Source organism: Lonchura striata, chromosome 20 (assembly GCF_050655825.1).
Source record: "Lonchura striata isolate lonStrDom1 chromosome 20, ASM5065582v1, whole genome shotgun sequence".
Taxonomy (NCBI): Eukaryota; Metazoa; Chordata; class Aves; order Passeriformes; family Estrildidae; genus Lonchura; species Lonchura striata.
Window position 1 is genome coordinate 11095807 of NC_140722.1, and position 23066 is coordinate 11118872.

The window sequence follows — 23066 nt, forward strand, 5'->3', positions numbered from 1 at the left end:
TTTTACATTAACATTTGATTTTCTTTTTCCAGGCAATTGATACCATTTACATTTTCCAAGAACTTACAAAAGGGAAAATAAATAAAATAAATATAAACCCCTACAATTAGCACTGAAATAATGATGTAATTGTGTACTAAAAAAATGCAAAAGAGTACTAGAATTGTAAAGTGCTAAACAAAATTATGGCTCAGGCTTCTCCAGGAAATAGAATTGACTGGACTTCAATTCACACTGAATTTCCATGGCTTAGAATGAGAAATAAAATCTACCATATCTCTCTCCTCGTGCCGGTTTAAGGATCAAAGTCACCATCAAAGGGTTCAGCAGAGGAAAGCAAAAGCGAATCATGCAGAAGAAATCCACCAAAACCTAAATCAAAATAAGCCCATCCACCCCAGCCCCTGCCAAAAAAAAAAGTGGAAAGACATCCTGTAGCACACAACAGTTCCCCAAAACAATTCACCATTAAATGAATTATTTCTCCCCGTTTTTAGAGGTAAAATGCATTTCCTTTGCAGGAAAACTTTATTTCCAGCAGAACCAGAGGTTCCTCCTCAGTCCTGTGCTCCACTGGAATGGGACTCAAGAGATCTTTGTGCTAACTGTGAAAGAGCACCCTGGAGAAATGTGACTGTAGTGGTTAAAGACTAGGGGAAGTCCAAGCTTCTATGAAGAGCTGCTCCAACAACAAAGCTGGAGGTATTTGGCACTTTCCACTGCGGGATGAGGGAGTACCTGAGGCTGCAAAGCCTCTTTGAAGCCTGTTAGGAACGCGGCTTTAGGAGCTTGGTGCTGACACCTCAAAGCTGGTGGCTGAAATGCTGAGAACAAAGAACCCAGGGCAGGATCAATGGCATGTTGCCGGGAGGTGGCAGGGATCCTGCTGTGCTTCTCACCCAGCAGTAAACAACGCTGCTCTCCCTGCAGGAACCGAGGGCAACTGAGCACTAAAGGAAGGCTGGGAGCTCCTCGGAGTACCGACGCTTTTGGAACAGCCTCTGGCATTCTCAAACACAGCCAGAGAGAGTGAAAAGCCTCTGTGTGTATTAAATAATCTGCTAAGAAGCTGCACCAGCTTTGATGTTCAGGCAACCTTCCCCTGGTTTTGTTAAAAGTGGTTGAAAAGCAGGTAGCAATAACAGGAAGAACAGCAGTGAAGCCTAAAAATGCTGCACAAATCCAAACAAAAGGACAGCACTGAATATTTACTTCTATTTAATTCAACTCAGTAAATCCCAGGGATGAAGCAAAATACAGGACTTTAGGATTTAATATAAGTTTTGATTTTTTTCCTCATCACATTTATACCAACATCACTGCTTATAATGCACAGATTACTTCCCACACCTGACCACAACTGGAAATACTCAGAATGTGAATTTAGGAGAGGTAACTACTTGCTTGGCCATAATTTATTAATCAATTCAGGCTTTCAAGTTGACCTGTACTTTTTCAGAATTAAAACCCTGCTTTTAAGGATGTTCTCCATGCAGAAGCATCAGACTACCAGGGATGAAATCAAAAATGTGCAGAGAAAGAAGCAGAGAGAATTATCACCTCCACTGTGGTGTATAGCAAAATGTGGTTAGAGGCTTAGTGTTTTTCATATCCACTCAGTAATTTCCTCTATTTCTAACAGTGTTGTGTCTCAGCACCCCACAAGCCTGTTCAGGTGCCTTATGAAAAAATTTAATATGTTTTGATTAATTTTGACTTTCCATTATTAAGATAATAATCTTTTACAGACAATATGACCAGAGTATACAGAAGCAGCTCTTCTTTCAGTATAAGGAGAGGGCAAAAACCACTGTTCCAAATTAAGATTCCTGAATTCCTAAAGTTTAAGAACAAAGACCATGAAAAGATATAGTTGGAAAAAAAAGGGACACACACCCCAAAAAAAAAAAAAAAAAGAACTGAATGTTCATTTTATCAGATGTATCTAAGCCTAGGATTTCTCAGAACACTGACTGAGATTCCTAAAAGGGAGAACTCAGATGGGAGTCAGTCTCAAATGGCTGGTTCCTGGCCAGTTTATTCAGCTACTTAGCTGCTGCCAGCATTTAAATATAGTAAAATATTTATATTAATGAGAAAATAATTTCAGTCATTAATTGCAGTTCTTTCATGCTCCTCCTCCCTAAAATTGCTGAGCTGTGCCTCCCTCTGAGGAGAAAAATCCACACCAAAACACAGTAGGAAAAAAATTTTAAGGCACGACTGAAATTTGCCATCATATAAAAACAGATAAACATGGGACCACTTGATTTTATTTTAGAACTTTTTATTAGTGAAAATTGAGAGTGACTTCAGTACACTTCATAAAATAAGCCAACATCTCTTGCAGAGCCTGAATTTCAGTAATTTCTACTAGACAGCATTCTCTTCATTCTATAGTATGCCAAACAAGAGCCAGATTTCCAGTTCAACACCCACCATTATTACAACTTTCAAGCTTTGTTGTAAAACTTCAGAGACAACTCAAAGGTGAAGAAACAAAGAAAACAATCTTCCCAAAGCAGCAGTCCAGAACAAATACCCATGCTGTGCCCTTCCATATTAACAACAAAAACAAAGCCCAAATCACAGAAATGCACTCAAATCAAACTGCTGCTTTAACTTTGTTCTCCTTCCAGCGCAGTTCACAGCAGTTGTGGCTTCTACCACTTGACTAGGCTTTGTCCTCGTGACTGTTCTGTCTTCACGTAAGTGTCATACAGTTCTCTCAGGTGCAACAGCAGCTCCTCCAAGTTGTCTCCTGTCAGGGCAGACAATGCGATAACCCTCTCAGCTACCTGCTCCCTAAGGAGTGGCAGATTGATCCTGGACTCAGCAAGGTCAATCTTATTCCCAACCACAACACAAGGCCTCTCAGACAAGCCTTTTTCATACGCTTCCAGTTCATATTTCAAGTCTTGCAGCTGGATCCAGGGCTGAGGCACAGAGAGATCCACCACGTACAAGAGGAAGCGGCAGCGCTCAATGTGCTTCAGGAAGGCCATCCCCAGCCCACGATTCTGATGAGCACCTTTGATTAGGCCAGGAATGTCAGCAACTGCAAGAGAAATTTCACAGTGAATCCAGCAGATCCAATAAAACCCCCCCAAAAATCCCCCCAGTCTTTTCCTGGCCAGTATCAGTGCTTTTAAATTATGTCTCAGTGCCTCAATATGAAAGCACAACTCACACTAAGTTTGCTGTTATCTTTTAAAACACCTACATTTAGATTAGTTCAGTGCAGACAGAATACAGACTGACAGCTTGGCACTAAGGGTACCTACAAGTGAAGGTGAAATGGGCTTTCAGTAGCGTTTTCTTTGAAGTTCTTTAGAACTAGCAAGAACACTACAGAACTCCTGAATCTATTTCTGCAACATGTTAAAACATTTACAAAGATGACACAAACTGCTATCAAGGCACACACAACAAACTTCAAATTCTCACCTGCCACTTGTTCATAGTCTTGATAGTGGACAATGCCAACATGGGGGTTCAGGGTTGTGAATGGGTAGGCAGCCACAGCTGGCTTTGCCCGGGAGATGGCTCTCAAAAGTGAGGATTTGCCAGCATTGGGAAAGCCCACCTGGAATACAAACACACAAATTTCTCAATCTTTAACAAATCTGCAAAATTCTGCTACACCAGACAGTTATTCTGCAGTTGTTGGACTACATCGAGAACATTTTGCAGCAAAGCATAACTTTCACAAGTTTGCCAGCTGGTGTTAGAATATTTCCATACTCAAATACAAAAAGAGCCTAAGCTCAAAGTTGACTGAGCATTTTTCATTTCAGAGGATGATAAACCTGCCACTAACAAAATCAAATGTTTAAGATCTGTAAAATGAGACATACAGGGATGAAACAGATGATTTGAAGTTTATAATTTAGGGGGGAAAAACACCAAAACCAAGAAAGCAAACCAATTTAAAAGAATTCTCTATACTGTAGTGCTCATCTGCAGAACCAGCAGACAAAGCTGCTGTACATCAACAGCAACCACTGATGAATCTTGTTTCTCTATGTATAGTATGGATTTTAGCAGAAGTAGGACAACACCAAGTAGCATGAGAGTGACAGCTCTGTGTATCACTTTGGACACCCTCCTACCAAGTAACAGCGAGAAAGCATTGAGCATCTCCAAACAAGCAAGCCAGGGGCTAAGAAAATGTTATCTCACATTATTTCTTCAGTCAGTCAAGTGGAAGCTGAACCAACAGAAACTCACCAATCCTGCATGAGCTGTTGTCTTGAGCTCCAGATGAAGGACCCTCTCCTGACCTGGCTCTCCTGGAGTAAATAATTTTGGAGCGCGGTTTTCGTTGGAGAGAAAGAAGCGATTCCCTTTCCCCCCAGCTCCTCCATAAGCTGCAATGTACTCTGCTCCATGCTGGGTGAGGTCAGCCACAACTTCACCATCCTCCTTCACCAAAGTACCAACAGGGACCTCAAAGGGAAGAGGTGCAAGCATTACACCGAAGCTCAAAGCCTGCAGCAGATCCTCTACCAGATGATTTCCGATTTTCTGAAAACCACTGCTGCATATTCTCAAGGTGAGAAGCCCAAAAAGAGAATTGTCTTTCATGAAACTCACTTTCTGAACTCAAACAGCACCGTCAGACATTTACCCTCCATTACACATGAGATTTGCATACAATAAGGTTCTCCAGCTTGAAAATCAGCCATGTACCAAGCTACCACACAGCAGGCAACACCCACTGACTTACTTTAACATACAAGTGTGCACCGTTAGCTCCATAACAGTTTTTGCTTCCTCCTCTCTCTCCGTGAAAACCCCGATAGAAGGGGAACACTGAAGAAAGTGATTTCATTTGCTGGTCAGCTGAAAAGCAAAGGAAACAGATTTTGAACACATTGCTTTAGTAAAACAGGCACAGAAAAGCCAACCCTTGACTGTTCTTCCCCTTTTTGAATATTGCATGAGTGCACATCTTATTTACTATTTATTATCCCTATTTTTTATTTACTGTCTCAACAATAACATATCAGGGAAGACTAACATCAGTCTAAGTCGTGATGAAGTTTCACTGTACTTAGATGCTTAGGTTTATTAATGTGGTCATTCCAAATCAAAATTAATTTGCTAGATTAAATTTTACAGCAGGGTGGTGGTAGAAGCAGCTTTATTCACCTTAAGAAGAAAATTTATCAGATCTTAACATAACACAGTCAGGCACCACTCACTGAAGTATCTACAAAATATCTTGATTTTCAAAATTCTTTCTAAAGCTGTCAGTGTTTATTTATGTTTATTTATGTCCTCCTTACCACAGCTCAGGACAAAACTTCAAAAAGTGAAGACATCTCATACAGAAATAACCATTTTAACCTTTTTGCCATTTACCATTTCTTACCATCTGTGCAGGACTGTTTTTGCTGGGGTGGGGTGTTAAGCAAGAAGACAACAACACAAAACAGAACAGATTCAGCGAGGTTTACCTTTAAAAATGACATGACCCCCATCACCTCCATTTCCACCATCAGGACCTCCAAACACTTTTCTGGGCTCACTGTGGAAGGAATGGCCCCCGTCTCCTCCTTGTCCTCCAACCACACGCACTTTCCGCTGATCCACGAAATAACGTGTCTGCAACAAGGGTGGGGGTTGCTCCCTTTAAATACAATTTATCAGACTCATCTTACAAGTAGTTTTAGTTAACAGCCAGAGTTGCTATTTTTAGCCATGATGAATTCCATTTAACAGCAAAAAAAAAAAAAAAAAAAAAAATTAGAACTCTGAATCAGAATTCTGCTGCCATTCACAGATCAACTAAATGCAGTGTACTGAGTGTAATAATAAAGAAAAATAAAGCTCAACTTTCAAGTATTTTTAAGAACTTTTTTAAAAGCAAATGCCTAAGGCTATTTTGATATAACTTTATCTATCTCCAGAAAAGGAGCTGAAATTCCCAAGGGAAAATATTAGGGAAGTACATTCATTGACAGGTGGAATTGTTTACAGAGGCATGAAAAGAGAAAGCATGACTGAGATCACGGTAACTTTCAAATTCTGTCAGTTACCAAGGGACTTCATAATGAGAATGGGCTTTAAGAGTCACTTTAAATAAACGGCACAAATAGTACATGAGGGAGAAAAAGTCTTCTTAGTGTTATGATACCGAAGATAAGTAACTGAAAAAAAAACAAACCTCTCAACTGAACTTTTGATAATCAAATTTATACTACTACTAAAAAGCCTCTTTTAGAAAGTATTTGGCACCACCACACGGCGAAAGAGTAAACTATGACTTTTAATGGAAAGTGATTTATGGATCATTAGGAAATGAAATTTTCCAGAGACGTGTAAGTAGTAACATAAGATGAAGAATAAATTCTAGGACCCCGAAGTTCCTCTGACATCAAGTGATGCTTGTCTGGCAGCTGACTACACCGCAAGACTACAAAAACAGTGAGAAACCAACCAATATTTCAGATTTAAAGCTAAACCACCATTTCACAGCTTTAGCTTTAAAAACCTTTTTGCTTTCTAGACTTATGGATGCTTCCAGCCCAGAGAGGCCAACGTGGAAGTGGCCCGCTACAGCGATCACTGTGAACACCGAGAATATCGCGGGGCAGACTCATTTCCTCACTATTCAGGGATATTTTGTATTTTAGGCAGTGTTTGCTCGGTGCAGAAGCGCCCGGAAGGGCGGGAGCTGTGTCGGAGGTGCCGCAGCACTCACCAGCTGCCGCTCGGAAATGGCTCTCTTCTGCCTCAGCCGCCGGTCCGGGGCGCGCCGGGCGCAGCTGGTGGAGAACGCCGGGCTGAGCAGCAGCACCACCGGCGCCCAGGGGCTGCGGCTGCTCCCCGCGGCCCCGCAGCGCCTCAGCGCGGCCCCGGCAGCGCCCGGGAGCGCCGAGCAGCCCAGCCCGGCCGCACACAGCCCCGCCATGGGCACACGGCCGCGGGAACGGAACCACCGCCCCGCCTCGGCTTCCTGCGGAGAAGCCGCGCCCCGGCAGCCGCGGCCCGCCTCAGCCCGGCCCCGGTGTCCCCAGAGCCGCCTCAGCCCGGCCTCAGCCCGGCCCCGGTGTCCCCAGAGCCGCCTCAGCCCGGCCCCGGTGTCCCCAGAGCCGTCTCAGCCCCGCCTCAGCCCGGCCCGTGTGTTCCCAGAGCCGCCTCAGCCCGGCCCCGGTGTTCCCAGAGCCGCCTCAGCCCCGCCTCAGCCCGGCCCCGGCGTCCCCAGAGCCGCCTCAGCCCGGCCCCGGCGTCCCCAGAGCCGCCTCAGCCCGGCCCCGGCGTCCCCAGAGCCGCCTCAGCCCGGCCCCGGTGTTCCCAGAGCCGCCTCAGCCCCGCCTCAGCCCGGCCCCGGTGTCCGCAAGAGCCGCTTCAGCCCGGCCCCGGCGTCCCCAGAGCCGCCTCAGCCCGGCCCCGGCGTCCCCAGAGCCGCCTCAGCCCCGCCTCAGCCCGGCCCGTGTGTTCCCAGAGCCGCCTCAGCCCGGCCCCGGTGTCCCCAGAGCCGCCTCAGCCCCGCCTCAGCCCGGCCCCGGTGTCCCTCAGCCCCGCCTCAGCCCGGCCCGAGTCCCCAGAGCGGCGCCGCTGAGGGCTGAGGGAGCTCGCGTGTCACAGAATCCAGAATGGCTCGGGTTGGAAGCGGGCTTAAAGATCATTTAATTCCCCCTTCCACTATCCCAGCTTGCACCAAGCCCCGTCCAGCCCGACCCCAGTGTCCGCAGAGCCGCCTCAGCCCCGCCTCAGCCCGGCCCCTCTGTCCGCAGAGCGGCTGGGAGAGCTCGCGAGTCACAGAATCCACAACAGATTGGGTTGGAAGCCTTAAAGATCATCTCGTCGCCCCTTCCACTATCCCAGCTTGCGCCAAACCCCGTCCAGCCTGGCCCTGAGCGCTAGCAGGGCTGGAGCAGCCACAGCTCTCTGCGCGCCCTGTGTCAGGGATCCCGCCCCTCACAGCTCCGAGCATCCTCCTAATCCCCATCTAACCCTGCCCTCTGCCAGTTTGAAACATTCCCCCTTGTCTTGTCACTCCGGGCCTTTGTAAATAGTCTATTTCCGACTTTCCTACAGCTCCCTTCAGGCACGGGAAAGCTGCAATTAAGGCACACCAGAGTTCCCCTAAGCACTCTGAAGAATCCCGATTCTCTCAGCCTTTGCTCATGGCAGAGCTGCTCCATCCCTCGATCAGTTTGGTCCTTTGGACCCTCTCCATCAGGTCGGAGAGGCAGAATTCTCCCTCCCTTGCTGCCACACCGGGATCAGCCCAGCGCTCCGGGAATTTCTGGGCTGGGGCATGGCCAGCTGTCACCCACCAGCACCCCTAAGGAAAGGGTAACCTGTGCTACCCATTCCATCTGCCACAAGAAATGTACCACCAAATCTACTTTCAGATAATATTTAAACTAAACAATTTTCAAGCATTCTGTATTACAAAACAGAAAATGATACAATGCATGGAAGAAGTCAAAATGCTGGCATCACTTTGTTTCCACATTAATACATAAAAATGGACGACACATTAAATAAACGTTTTGTTATTAACAATTAGAAATATTAACACCAAAAATCATGTATAAATTAGGAAATAAATGTACAAACTATTTTCAAAGTGCTCTTTCAAATACATTATATACACAACATTCACGAAGTTCTTAATGTAAGACATTTCAGATTGATGTAATGTTGCTGTTTCGGTTTAAGTGTTGCTCGTATTCTCTCAAAAGCATTTCAGCACTTTCAAAAACCACATAAACGGTGTATTCCCAAACTGGCAAAGGGCAATATTGCATTCTTCTGGCTACCTGTAATAGTAATTATTATAAAGAAAACAATCTTCCTTTCTGTTCCTTTCTATTTGAGAGTATGAAAACACCAGCAGAAAAGATGAGAGAAATGAGGACTGACTGAAAAAAAAAGGTTTCTATTTTACCAGTAGTTGAAATTATTAACATAGGAAGAATAGTGCTTGGACAACATTTAATAGTAAATCTCCTAGTTGTCCAGTTAAAGATTTTCTTCTAAAGGAAAAAAAAAAAGCAATGCATTGAGAGATGTTGTGTTTTCCTTGTGGTTTTTGTTTTTCAAAATATAAAGTACTCGAAATCCCATAAATAACACCAGTCAGACAAAGAAAAGGAGAAAATCCTACACAGTGTATCTACTTTTGTAAATTTGCAGTTAATCACATATCAAAAAATGTTTGTGGGCTACACAGCCACCCCAGGTTTTTGCTTCGGAGAAATTTGGACACAGTATTTCGTTCAACACTTATATAAGTACTTAAAAGCGCTTTTTTTTCACCCCCCCCCCTCCCCAAGACTTTATAAGAACATATAAAACTCAATAGAAGCGACTTACATTGTTCATACTGATTTTTACATACCACTAGTTTTTCTCTCTAAATTCTCCCTCTATAGGTATTCTTTCACTGGTTGACCCCTTTAATAGCTCCTCTCTCTATATGCATAATAGTGTCTCACAATTAAAGCTGAATTTAATTGCTTATCTGCAATAAAAATGCATTTTTTCCTTTAACTTCTGAACTATTTTTCTGTCAAGCTACAATAGGAAAATAAAAGTGATGATGAGGTGTAAGAACAACAGACCACCAAATTGGACAATATGGTTATTATGCTTGCTGGGGAATCTGAGCAAGGGCAGCACAAGAATCAGAATAAAGAAGGATGCCAGCCACCTGCTTGCAAAATTTGGCACAAAAATGTATTTTGGAGTAGGATATTCAAGATGGGACTTCTGCCAGATGTTTTTCTCAGCTAAGCACGATATGAAGCAATATTGATGGCAAGCAGGCTGACACTGTAGGTCTCACAGCTCCCTTCTGTATTTCTTTCCACAACAGAAATACCTTTGTTTACATGGACATATAAAAGGTGCTTCTATTTATTAACATTTCTATGATCATAGGTTTGGATCCTCTTTCTGTACCTTTCACAACAGAAATGTGGACTTATGCAGATTACTTAATTATAGGATTTGGGTAGGTAGGTAGGTATTACAGAAGTTGTAGATATTTTTTGTCATATAGCATAGAACTGATATTTTATAAGTTATATATCCATTCCCTTTTCTGTAGAAATAAGCTGAAGAGCCATGGATTTTGGAGGCTGGCAGGTAATCTTCAGTGCATCCAGTTAAAAAAAGATCAATAACTTACCACAGGGAACTTCCCTGCACTGAAATGTGACTGATGGGCTTTGCATTGGGCCAGACTGAAGAACAACCTGGCTGTTTTCCAGAACGGGGCACAGCTGTGATTTAATGATCCTAAAGCTATTCAGAAACATCGAGAATGGGACAAGAGGGGGTAAATGGAAAACTTCTGCGTTGTATCAACATACAGTACTATACACAGCACCAAATATCAAACCATTAAAGCATTGTCTTGTTACCAGTAGTGCACTGCTTCATATCCAGCATGAAATGAACACTGTTCACATACAGACGCTGCTTTGTGCTAAGGGGTAACCAACATATTACAATTAATCAAAACTGCCTGTACATCCAGTTCAAAAGATTGAGATACTATTGAAAGGAATCTGACACAGCACTGTATTCTTTTATTGCTGGTAATTTCCATATTGTCCCTGTTAAAAAAAAAAAAAAAAAAAAAAAAAAAAAGAAGAAATAGATATGTTAAAAACATATTAGAGGCTTACTGCGAATGAAGCAATTTCTTTCAGTCTGTGAATTTTACAAGACCTACTGAAGTATCACCCATATATACCTGTACCAAATTATCAGATAGATTTATAGACAGAGCCAACAGCCAGATCTGCTCTTTCAGAGCAAAGATTTAGACAATTTACCTGCTCATAGCCATAAGGCCTCTGTTGCTGAGCGGATGGGCCTGTCTGGGAAGCTCTGTAACTTCCATATTGCTGCCCCTGTCCCTGCTGGTAGCTGGAATACTGTGAGGAGGCTCCTTGTGCAGGACCTGAGAAGACAGTAAAATCCATTACAGGCAGTAAAATCCATTATAGGCTTGATTTGCTGGAGTTTTAAGAGTTAACATGATCTAAAACATGATGCTAACAAAGTAAGCTCTGTGAGTAAGAACTGTGAGTAAACTCTGCCCAGACCTCCCCCTCTCGGTTTGCACTAGGAGGTGTTAATAACAATAATGATGTAGTTGCAGCAGTGTAAAATTAGGTTTTAAACTTAGCTCAGAATATGTTATAACACTTCTAAGTGAAGCCTCTCTGAAATCTGTATTGGCACACTTCTGTGCGAACTACCTGGCCTATATTTTATTAACAACTGCGTGTTTAAATTCCTATCTAATCTGGCTGTGCCACTATAAGCAACAGAGGAGTGATTCTCTGGACTGTTGATGTTCTTTTTCATGTCAGTTTAGAAGGACTAGGTGTGTAGGAGGCCTGGGAACCCAGGCAGTGACCTCCTGATGATGTTTAACATAAAGTCAACATGAAGAAAATGTGTATTTTCTAACTTCTATCGAAAGAGAGAGGGATTCAGGATGGAATGCAGTGCTATTCTTATGTATGTTACTGCCCAGAATCCCTTTACTAGATCTTTGACTAATTTTGGTACTTGTTAATCCAAGGTTAATCAAGGAAATAGTTCACAGCCTATTTTAGCTTAGGATTGGAGGCATCAGGGTGAAACACTGCAAACACTTGACCAGCCACCAAGAGTTTTCTTACCATATCCCTGCTGTTGTCCTGGGTAACTCTGTTGATTTGGGTATTGCTGCTGGGAATATGTTTGCTGTTGTGCAGCTCCCTGTTGGTATCCTGCCTGCTGCTGGCTGTACTGAGAATTTCCTGGAGGGGGAAATATTGGAATTGTTTGGTCATAGATGAGGCAGGTATTTCACTGTACATGTGGATCATAAGGAAAACAAAGGCATAAGGAGCCTTGGTCTAGAACTCATACACAAATACTTTTCTTAGAAACAGATGATTGGATTTTGCCAAGCAAAATATTTATTTTGCCAGTGATTTTTAGTTCTTTTGAATAGGAGAGTTACTTATTTATACACATCACTAAACAAACAAACAATCTGTTCCTCAAAGTAATTTTTTTATTCCAGAAGGGCTTCAGAAGAAAAAGTCACATAGATAAGTCTACCAGGGTAAATAGCTGCTTTCTCAAGAAGCCCTCTCGTACTTTCTTCTAGATAATGATGTTTATTTATATATCCCAGAAAGACAATTTATCTAGTTGTTACTGGTATTTTTTTTTCAGATACCTATGATGGAAATTCCATCTGCTGTATCCTGAAACAACAAAATGAAAGAAGCTCTGTAGAAGTCATCACTTCTCCTAAATGCCACCTTGCTGCACCATAATTCAGTTAGTGTTACCAGTTAATTTAGAGCTCAGATATGTTAATAATACATTGAATTTACTGTTAAGATTTTGCTGTATTTTCCTACCTCCTTCATAGTAGTGTTGTGTAGAGTCGTCAAACGACCGGTCGTAGCTCTGTTCAGTATAGGATGACTGCTGATAGGCATAATCACCATGTCCTGCAAGGAGCCACAAAGATTTGTCAGATTCATTCTTAATGGGACCATAGACAAAGAGTTGAATATATATTGAATATATATTATGAATCTGCTTATGCACCAAGATGAGGCTAAGAGCAAATACAGAGCCCTTAGGGAGAATATTGAATACACGGCAAATAAAGTGACAGCAATGGATAAAACCCTTGTGCTTACTAATCCAAACTGAGATTTCAGCTCTTTTTGAGCATTTTATATAGCAGGGTGCAATGATGTGCATGTTTTGTACCAGGCTCCCATCCCCTGGGATTCTAATTTTCCAGCATTAAATTGGAAATTAAGCATAATAGGTTTGCCAAGTCCTTGGACATGGCAGTCGTGGTGCTCTGCACTTGAGCAGTATCACGGTGAGCCCAGCTCAGAGGAATTACCATCTGGATAGTATTGCTGATTCATAGGTTCTGATGAGCCTTGGCCATGACTGTACTGCTCACTGTAATATTCTTCCTGACCCATGTACTGCTGCGAGGAACCTGCAAGGCACAAGACAAGGCAGACTGAGCCTGTGGACTCCCAAGGGATGCGTTTCTCTTATCTAATATATTTTTTTAAGAAAACAAAGTTTATGTCTGGAAAAGCAAACAATTGAGAGCAGTTATAAAGATATTTTGCTCACTAGAAAAAGGAAATAAATTTGTGTTCTCAGGCAAAGATGGTTGAAATTGAAATCCCACAACAGACAGTAACACATCCTAGAATCACTCACTTCTGCAAAAACACCAAAAGTAAGGGCTGCATTTCATCTACTAGTCTGAATTATTAGAAAGCACAGGAATAGATTCCATGCTCAAGAGCACAGTCAGAATTAAATATATTTTAATTAATACACAAACTTTTTTCTTAGCAAAATTAAGTTTGTTTTAGAATCAGTCTAGCAGCTTTATTACCTCTTAGAACTTTATCCAGAGAGGTCTTAAGAGCATGGTAGTTATCCTCTGGTGTTTTCTTTTCCTTGGCTTAATTTTTCATTTTAATTGCTGGCAAGCTGTATCTTCTTTCCAGAAATGTGTTCCTTGCTAACTGTGCCATGTTAGGGCTGATCCAACACCATGGCAAAGAACTAAATAGATTCCCAGTGCCTTGAATGAGCTGTATATCAAATTGTTTCTCTTTTCTTTAGAGATTTATGATCCCCTTTTAGAGAGAAGTATTTTTCTAAACACGCACAATAATTAAATAGATGAATCTTGAAAATAGATTCAAGTTCATCTCATTGTCATGATACTTGCACCATTCAGGATTTCCTGTGCTTCTGGGTGGGATTCTCCATTTGTAAATGTGACTTGGAAATGTCGGTGACCTGTATACCCCACAGGACAGAGTGACATCAGTTTAATGAGAGTTCTATCAATAATCTGATAGCAATTTTACCTTGCTGTGAAGCTCTGTAAGGGCCCATGGGTCGCTGCCCCATCATGCTGTTGCCTTGGTTGCTCTGGCTCATCATGGCAATGGAGGACTGCCCCTGGTAGTGCTGGCTCCCTCCTTGTGCTGAGTTGTAATGTGACGTTGCTGCTTGCTGGTGCATCATGGAGACTGCAATGGACATGGAAAAGATTGTTTTCCAGAAATTAAAATGGGGCAGTTCTCTCCTAGTCTCTTTGGAAGCAAGTTAAAACCTTCAGCTAATGTGTGTCCTGATAATTCTGTAAATTTTCCACAGGGGGAGATGTTTTCCTACTAGATTTATTTACTCTTCTGCACTGGAATACAGAAAGGATCTTATTACATGGTCAGTTCTTGCCATTTGCTTCAGCAGATATTTAAAAATACACCCAGCCTTGATTATTATTAGCTTACTTAAAAGAATGTAAACCTTATTGCAGTAGGGTTAAAAAGAAACAAGAAATTATAATTATGTTTGTTCTTGTCTACCTCCTGACTGTTTCACTGCTGCGTTTCTTTTCTAATATATTCTTTCTTGTGCTTCCATCTTCTCACACACTTGATGATTATATAGAGTTTAAGTAAACTGCTAGTCTAGGATTTGTTTTATTCCTAAATTTAATGATGCTCTAAAGAATTCTAAAGCATCAGACATCCCATTCAATGCAATTCAACTAGCAAACTTTTTTTAAATTAAGAGATTGAGTTGTCTGCTAGTCTATTGATGCCCTGCAAACAATGTGAAGTACCAATAAAATAACAAAATGGGCTAGTAATGTACAAAGAGTAAATGTGTTATACTCTGGCAGGTTCTTTGTGTTTGGGTAAAGGTGCTGCTCAGATCCCTCCCATGGCTGTGGGATTTGCTGCCAGGGCTATCAGACAATGCTGCTGCCCTTCTATCTAACCCTCTTTTCCCCAGCTCAGCCCTAACCATGGCGAGTCAGCCTAAGTTAAAGCAAATCTGAAACTGTTCTGAATTACACTGGTGCCTGACATCTGGAAATTCAGAGATGTCTCAAAGCTGTCTGTTCCTCAGATATGTTTGTAACTGTCCACAGAAAATATTTACAGAACAAAGTCATGTGTGGCAAACCCTCTGAGGTCAGTGGAGAGTCGAGGTGGCCCAGGAGGAGGGAGTTCACCTGGGTTGGACTGCATGTTGATGTTTGTTCGAGAGACGTAATTGCCTATTGACCCCTGGCCTTGCATTGGCACGTTCTGAGAGGCAGGCACTGTGTGGCTGTAGCCAGGGCCAGTCCCATGGCTGCTGACAGTCATACTCAGAGAGGTCGTGGGCATGGTGTTCTGGCCTGACTGCTGCATAGACACGTGGTTAGGACCTGCAGAAACGAGAGAGAGCGACAGGAAAATCTCAGCTATTATTGGCAATGCACAGCGAGCATGAGGCCTCGTGGCCCTTCTGAAATACCTTATGATAAGGCAAAACAAAAAACCAAAAATCCTCATTATTAACACTCCCTGTTATTTACAGACAAATTAAAACTGCCTGCTGCACAGTTAGAGCACACCTCCTCTTCTTGGAAGCCAAATCCAGGCTGTACAGGATAGCAGATGGGAAGAACAAAACCAGCAGCAATGCCCTACAACCACTTCCTCCCATCTTTCCTCTTTCCTCTTTCCTCTTTTGAAATTTGTCCTTTCATTCCTCTTGTCCTGCAGTTGATTCCTTTTCCCCATTCACACAGGTGGTGACAATGGGAAGGCACAGCAGCGGCTGAGAGACACTTTGCACATTGCTGCATCCACTATTCCTATACAGTGGATATAACTATATATAACTAGTACTATATAACTAGTATATGTAACTATATAGTACCTCTATAACCAGCTCACCTTCTTAGCTGGGGCTTCAGAAGTACCAAGGGAGCCTCTGCTCAGGAAACAAACCTATCTCTCCCTTTCCTGAAGTTTGACTAAAAGTAACTCAGAGGAAGATAAATTTTCCAAGTCACCATAACAATTCCAGTTGTTATTCCCTTTCCAGCATCAGAATGTAATCATCAGACTGGTCCAGATACATCCTGGGTTTGCACCATCCTGCTTATCTGGCAGTGTGCTTATTTTTCAGAATTCTGTCGCAGTTGAGTAGCTAATATTGGGGGAAATGGGGTTCTTGTTTGTTGTTTATTGCTGGAAAGAGTTTGATGAATGAGTTTTGCAAATTTGTTTTCATTGTATATTGTTACTATCCAAGTTGTGATGGTGCATATTGTTGTTTGTCTAAATTCAGCCATGTTGTTGTCAATCTCAATTAGTTTAGGTAGAATGCAGAATCCTTAGAAGAGGCAGAATTATGTTGCAATGTTTAAATAATGATATTTTAATTCAGGGTTATTAAGTGTATCTGCAGCCTCTGAAAAACGTCTAACTCATTTAGTACAAACCTTATTAATTTCCCTTAATGGTCTTCATAGACATCAAAATTAGAACATTTGCTGTAAATTATGATATTTTCTCCTGATGAAGAGATGCAAGCAGCAAATATTTCAACAAGAAATGAAGAGATCCAGCTCTCTGGAAATCAGTGGAGCTGGGTCAAAATGCTGCTTCAGAAAATTATCTCTGTGTTTTGCTCTGGTTTGTTTAAGTTGTTAAGCTGATCCTGGTGCAACACAAGGTCACAGAGTGTGTGAATGGAGATAGCAATTGCCTTGAGTGAGAGGTGGAGTGAAGCAAGTGTTGATAAACCTTGCCTTATTTGCATGGGAAAAAAATAGAGATTCTTGTGCCTTTTTAAAATAAAAAAAAAGGAAGGTTGGCTAATTTGTGATTCTAAGGGAAAATATGTGGATGAGTCCAGTCCTTAAGATTTCCAGTCTGGTTCTTTCAATCAACAGCAAATTACTCCAAAGATTTGGAGGAGGCTAGGGAGCAAATCAGAAAACCAGCAACAGTAGCACTGAAAATGACTATTCTTAATAATAAAACAATGTTTTGACTTAGTTAATATATTACTCATACTCAGTATTAAAACTTTCAAAACAAAGGCCCTGAAAAATGTAGTAAGTTCACTTCACAGGTCCCTTATCCAATTGTTTAAAAGGTACTATAGGCTTGACCACAAAGGGATTTTCAAAAACTCAGAAGTAATTTCATGGCTTGTGTCTGCTTTTGAGTCCCCCTACCCAGGTCTGTGATTTTACAATCAGATATTTCTATTTATAGAAACTGGTTTTGCTCTCAGTTACTCTGGGAGACACCCACAGAAACAACTGACTGAGCAACCATGATCTACAAAACAAACAGATTATTCATAATATAAAATGCACATATTAAAAATTGTTTTTCAGTTAGTTTAGTTGCATGAACAAAACCAAACAGATCATAATATGTGTTAATATGAAATGTCTGTGGAAATTCTTTGACTGTGTAGTACAATCTCTGCAAGCTTTTGTAGAGGACAAAGACTGATGCAACACCAAATGATTTGTAAAGAGAAATGTATCCTGGAAGGTCTTTGCAATCTGAAGCCTTGGCTGTGTGGTTAGTCATGCAAGCAATTCCATTTTACCCTGGCCAACCCCGCCACTTCCATGACAAAAATACTGTAACATATAATTTTTCTTACTGAAAACTTGGATGCATCCTTACTTGGTGTTTTTCATCATGTATTTTTTTGAGAAAAAGTCTTTAATTTCCTCTGCAGAAACACAAAGCACTCTGCCGAAGCCAACATCATTCCTGCCTGTAGCCATTTTGTGGTGATTTCAGCATGTGCCTGAAATCCCCATATGCCTGAAAGGTGAGTTAGGAGAGATCTTTTCCAGCTCTCTAAGTATATTCTGCATTAATGATTTTGTTGCCAGGCAACAGCAAAGCAGCACAAAGGGGACCAAAGCTCACCATTGCTAATCTGACTCTGCATGAGGGAGGAGGGAGGAAGGCCGGTCCCGATGGCATCGCTGAGATTGCTCTGGGAGTGGAGGGATTGGTTGGATGCGCTCTGACTCATCCCTCCCGGGCCCAAGTTTATATTTTGCGTTGGTGGCTGTGAAACAACAAGGAGGAAAAGCAAATTTTTTTGGTTAGGTTTTTAAATAGAAAAATAGCAGTCCCCAAATTAGCCTGACTATGACTAAAAACTGCCTCGGTTAAATATGCGTTTGCTTTGCTTTTTGGGTAAACCTTTCTTGGTTTGAGTCCTCTGTGTGAATGTCATTGAGCATGACAGAGCAGCTGACAGGCAGCAGCACAGTGAAGGGCTTGAAATGATTGTGTTTGTCACAGAGTGTGGCTCCTGTGCTCGTTCCTCTGCACTCACATGGATTTCCAAACACAACCACCGCGAGGAATGCATTAGCAAAGACAACACAGGAGTGTGGTGACAGATTGACCTTTGCCAAGCTATGCTGCAGGTTGTGTTATGTGTGGTACTTCCCAAATCAATCCACTGAGCAAGAATAACAACATGGGCAAAGACAAACCAATGCTCGAATGTTGAATTAGATTTGTGACGTCAAACAGCAGCATTTTCTACCCCCAAGTAAAGAATAGAGTAAGAACAGGTAAGAATATTGAATCTGAACAAATGGAGCTGTTCAGACTGCACCATTGCATCATAAACCTTGAGCTATGGGAAAAAGATTAACACAAATGTCCCAAAGAACATAATTTAGACAAAGTAAAAAAAAAAGTTTGGTGGTCTACTTGGCCACTTCAAAAGTTTCATCTGGAAAAATACTAAAAAGCATTTCATTTATACTGCTCTGAGACAGAATCAATGAACATTTCCCTCTGGCATAGCTAATGTATCTGAGGGAAATAACTATGATATTAGTTATACTAATAACCAATTATTAGTTACAGTAATTGTGCTGGTACTTACAGCAGGAAGCAAGGACTGCATATTCTGGTTAGAGTCTGCTATTGTTGCCAAGTAAACCAGGTTTCTGTGCAGGATTTGTTGGTATCTACAGAACAAGGAGTAAGGCTTATTTGAAAAGGGTTAACAATACACAAAATTCCAAGTCTTTCTCTTTTTTCCCCCATATTTACAAATGGTTAGTTAAATTACCTTAACCCATTTTTAATCTGTTCTAATAAATAGCAGTAGCAATGACCTGTGTCTGTGCTGTCATGTTTCCCATCAAGGATCAGTGTGCTCAACACCTTTTTTACAAAAAGGATAAACCTGGGGGCAGGGAGAGGTAAAATACACCCTCCTTTGAAAGCACTTTGAACTGTGGAGCTGGGACCTCAATCTTTGAGGACTGATACCCAGTCAGCTGCTCCAACAATCACTCTTCCCTTCTCTGTCTAACAAGGGCCCTGATAGGAATGAAATTCCAGAACTCCAAAGCCCAAAATTTGTTCTCCCTGCCAGCGAGCTAAGAAGAACATGATATTTTTCAAGAGTGCTCTAACTGGAGTGTTTACTCAAGTAAGCACCACCAGAACTGTTTATGCTTCTTCACAGTTCTCCGTGAGCTGGAAAAGCTCCTAGAAAGGAACAGGAGTGTTTCCAAGAGCAAACCAACAGCTGTGCCACTGAGCAAAGGAAGAGCCAGACTTCAGGAAACATTTCTAACAAACTCCCCAATTCATAATACTCACTGAGTACATTCTGCAGTTTTCCCCTTGCTCTGATAATCCATAATGCATTGTATTAGGTGGTGATTTTCATCTAGCATCTGCATAAAAGAAATAGGACCAAAACGTAACTATGAGAATTGTATAAAAGTCCTGTGTTTTTGTGATCCTCCACCCTCCTTGGCACTGGATGGTGTTTTGTGCAATTTTGTTGCCTTGGCTATTGTAAATTACCTACATGTGACTTTACTGAGCCACAAGGTTGATTTAATTATAAAAAGTTATCTTTAAAGTAGTTACTTGAAATACCCATACAGCAGAATTAATGGACTTACCTTGTTCATTAAATGGCAGATTAATTCTGATGCTGAAGAAGGAAAACACTTTCACTATGAATTATCCCCGCCTCATCCCAAAATATCACCCAACCCTTTCCAAAATGTCATCTAATACTAATATTCCTACTTTTAAGTAGGAAACAAACTTTCAAACCATTAAACCTACTCCTTTCCTGCACAAGACCAGAGCGTGCTGACAGCTGAACCTGATGAAGTATAAAATTTGCATCGCTGCAGCTACTGAAACCATGTTTAAGAGAATTACATCCCAGTGTGTCCTTACTTTTATTTCATGAGCTCATAAAATGATTAAAAGCTTAAAACATCCTTTGATTGATTCTGAAATTTCAGATGCATTAGTTTGTCTCTTTCTCCCATATTTTTTTGTGACTGCAGCGCACTTTCTCCAGGTGAATGAATAAAAAAAAAATATCAGCACGCAGAAATTTAGATTTTCCTCTGGCATAATAGATTTTGTAGATATCACTGCTATCAAGGGCTTGCAAGATTGGGCCTTTGAACCACTGTGTCATCAGGGCAGGAGAGCTCTTGAGGAAAGAACCATTTCTGGTTCAGAACTGAATTTTGCTGCCCTGGAAATGCTATATGATGAACTATTTTAGAGCAGCACCACCACTACTCTATTGCCAAAAGCTCTAACTTCCTCCGTGTGAAAGCTATTTTAGGAATATTTGATACTGGGATAAGAACAGCTTTGAAAGTTTATTAAAATTGAGTTAATAAATAAAAAAACCCCTGTTTATATAATAGGAATGCAAATAAGAATAATATTTTTTCATTGAAATTTGTATATGTTCTCAAAAGCTCACTTTAATGAAGACTTCTGGAGGTTTTTTTTTCTCCTGCTCTCTCTGCTCCATTGCCATCCTTGACTATAAATCCCATCCAGTTCCTGTGCCTGCAAGTCTGTTCCTTAGCATTGCTGTTTGTCAAAGAGAAAATCACTGCCAACAGTCCAACACTCATGAAAAGTCCCAAAGTAACCTAACAGCAAATGCACCTGAGATGGGAAATGCTTCCACTCATTACTTTTAGAGAAAGAACATTTTGAAGCTTCCACAAAGTTTATGAATATGCAAAAAGGGCTTGAAAATCGAACAGAAGATACTTTATCTGCCCTTTGTCTGTGGGTGTGGGTATAATGACAAACAACTGAATTATGAAATAATTCCAACTGATTTGGAGGATAGAGGAAAAACTTACTCACCAAGTCTGAAATATTTCAGTATTTAAAATGAATTGGTTCACAACACCACGTGCTGCAAGAGCTCCACAAAATGGGATGTTTCCAAACAGTCTCCTGAGATGCAAGTCATCTCTCCAGCCTCTCTCCTGGCAGTTCTTTCTGCCCTCATCTCTGCCCTGTCACACGCTACCACTGAGGGAATTTTTGTCCCCTAGAAGTCATAAATTGACAGCAGATCATGGCTTGGCTGCACAGCCCCTGGTGACAGGTTAATGGCTGTGTTGGCAGTGGCACTTCTGCCCTGGTCACCGGCAGCGAAGGGACCGCACGGAGCTCACACCTGGCTCACAGCACACCTGGAGCCACGGGAACGGCCACAATGACAGCAAAAGTGCACCTGACAAACAGCAGCACTACAACCATGCACGTTCTTTATTGCCATTCCCAGCCTGGCTGCTCCTGGCCGTCACCTTCTGCAGGAGAAGGGTGCCAGGGTCTGCTTGTGCTGCCAATCCTGGGAAATAGGAAACAATAACTTCCCAACTCAGCACCCTCTGATTTGGCCTCCGCATGACACCCATGTGGGGATCTCCTCTCCAGAGAAAATCTTTCCAAACCTTTGTTTGTCATTAAACATCAATAAACACATCACAATAATAGTAGTTTATGAAAAATACCAGTGGCTGGTGCTCCCTCTATCTTCTGAGAGATTAAAATTCTGCATCCAGATACAAAAGAAAACCCTTGCAAATTCAGTATTTTATTTCAATTCATTTTTTCAGGTTGGATTCTTTGGGGGCCAGAAGCTGACGTACCATCATAAATTAACCGCATATTTGCAAATTTTATTGCCGTTTCCCAATGTATGCTTGGCAGCGTTTCCCCTTGGCGAGCAGCAGGGATAACGTGCCATCCCGATTTTATTCCCTACGTCCTTCTCTCGCTCTCTTTGCAGCGATCTGAACACCTTTGCTTTGTTCCACCTCCTCCTCCTCCTCCTCCTTCCCCCACCTCTCTCACTCCAGCTGTCCATCTCTGCAGCCCTCGCAAATTCACGAGTTTTCCTGATCGCCCTAGAAATCAGCCTCCAGCTGCAGGAGCATGGACAGAATAAATGTCTAAAATTGTCTGTATAAAAGCATGCTCTTTTACCTTCTGGATAGTTTGCTGGGTGACCTCCCCTTTGCCTCTTGGGCGAGCAGAAGCAAAGGCAACCGACATGGTGGGGGATTTTTATGTGTCTATAATATATCGGTTCCAGGCTCTAATAATATTGTTATTATCTGGCTGCTATTGCCGTGCGAGGATTCTCCGCAGTGCACGGGGAGGGGGGCGGCCGCAGATGGTACGATCTGCGCCCCGCGAACACCCGCGGGCGCCGCGCCCCGCGCCGCCGGGCACCGCCCCCGCCGCGCCCCCCGAGCCCCCCGAGGCGGCGGGGCGGCGGCGGCGGCGGCGATGCGGGGAGGGAGCGGGAGCGGCGCCGCCGCCGCCTCCCCGCCGCCCGCACATGGTGCGGTCCCGGCCGCCGGGCTCCCGCGGCCTCGGCCGCGCCGCCCGCTGCGCCAACTGCGTACGCCGAGTGCGCCAGCGCGGGAGCGGCGCGGGGCCGCCTACGCCAAGTGCGCAGCGAGGGGACAGCGGGCGGGGGACGGGGGCGGCCAGGGCAGCCCGGCGACACGGGGACGGGGGCGGCCAGGGCAGCCCGGCGACACGGGGACGGGCACGGGGCTCCTCTGCGGCACGAGAGGCCGGGAGAATCGCGGCTGTTCAGCCTGGCGTCGGGGTGACCCAGCTGTGCCTCTCCAGTACCCCCAAGGTGATGCACAGCAAGGATGGGGCAAGGCTGTTTACAAGAGAGGGCAGTGGCAGGACAAGGGGAACGGGTTCAGATTGGAAAAGAGCAGGTTTGGGTGAGATAAGAGGGAAATCTTCCCTGCGAGGGCGGCGAGGCACTGGCACGGAGAAGCTGCCCTATGCCTAGAAGTGTCCAAGCCGGGGTTGGACGGGGCTGGGAGCAACGTGGGATAGTGGAAGGCGTCCCTGTCCATG

At 42.9% G+C, this 23066-nt stretch overlaps 2 protein-coding genes across 2 annotated transcripts; both read right to left on the reverse strand.

Moving 5' to 3' along the window:
• Positions 1 to 2270: 2270 nt before the first annotated feature.
• On the reverse strand, positions 2271 to 6958 carry MTG2 (mitochondrial ribosome associated GTPase 2). Its single transcript, XM_021553584.4, has 6 exons — positions 6710 to 6958; positions 5463 to 5610; positions 4730 to 4845; positions 4231 to 4449; positions 3448 to 3586; positions 2271 to 3058 (listed from the first exon to the last, which is right to left on the reverse strand). The coding sequence occupies exons 1-6, from the start codon at positions 6917 to 6919 to the stop codon at positions 2664 to 2666; spliced, it is 1227 nt and encodes a 408-aa protein (XP_021409259.1). The 5' UTR covers positions 6920 to 6958; the 3' UTR covers positions 2271 to 2663.
• Positions 6959 to 8358: 1400 nt separating this feature from the next.
• SS18L1 (SS18L1 subunit of BAF chromatin remodeling complex) lies at positions 8359 to 22401 on the reverse strand. Its single transcript, XM_021553557.4, has 11 exons — positions 22167 to 22401; positions 19494 to 19570; positions 18766 to 18850; positions 17784 to 17928; positions 15062 to 15259; positions 13902 to 14066; positions 12902 to 13003; positions 12399 to 12491; positions 11664 to 11783; positions 10806 to 10933; positions 8359 to 10583 (listed from the first exon to the last, which is right to left on the reverse strand). Exons 1-11 carry the CDS (start codon positions 22233 to 22235, stop codon positions 10557 to 10559), a joined length of 1209 nt encoding a protein of 402 aa, XP_021409232.1. The 5' UTR covers positions 22236 to 22401; the 3' UTR covers positions 8359 to 10556.
• Between the last annotated feature and the right edge of the window lie 665 nt (positions 22402 to 23066).

Coding starts and splice junctions, on each gene's coding strand:
- SS18L1 (XM_021553557.4), bottom strand. CDS start 22,235: ATGTCGGTTGCCTTTGCTTCTGCTCGCCCAAGAGGCAAAGGGGAGGTC. Junction 12,492..12,901: donor TCAGCAATACTATCCAGATG/GTAATTCCTCTG, acceptor GGCTCCTTGCAG/GACATGGTGATTATGCCTAT. Junction 11,784..12,398: donor ACAACACTACTATGAAGGAG/GTAGGAAAATAC, acceptor TTCCCCCTCCAG/GAAATTCTCAGTACAGCCAG.
- MTG2 (XM_021553584.4), bottom strand. CDS start 6,919: ATGGCGGGGCTGTGTGCGGCCGGGCTGGGCTGCTCGGCGCTCCCGGGC. Junction 3,587..4,230: donor CAACAGCTCATGCAGGATTG/GTGAGTTTCTGT, acceptor TTTGTATTCCAG/GTGGGCTTTCCCAATGCTGG. Junction 3,059..3,447: donor AGACTATGAACAAGTGGCAG/GTGAGAATTTGA, acceptor TTTCTCTTGCAG/TTGCTGACATTCCTGGCCTA.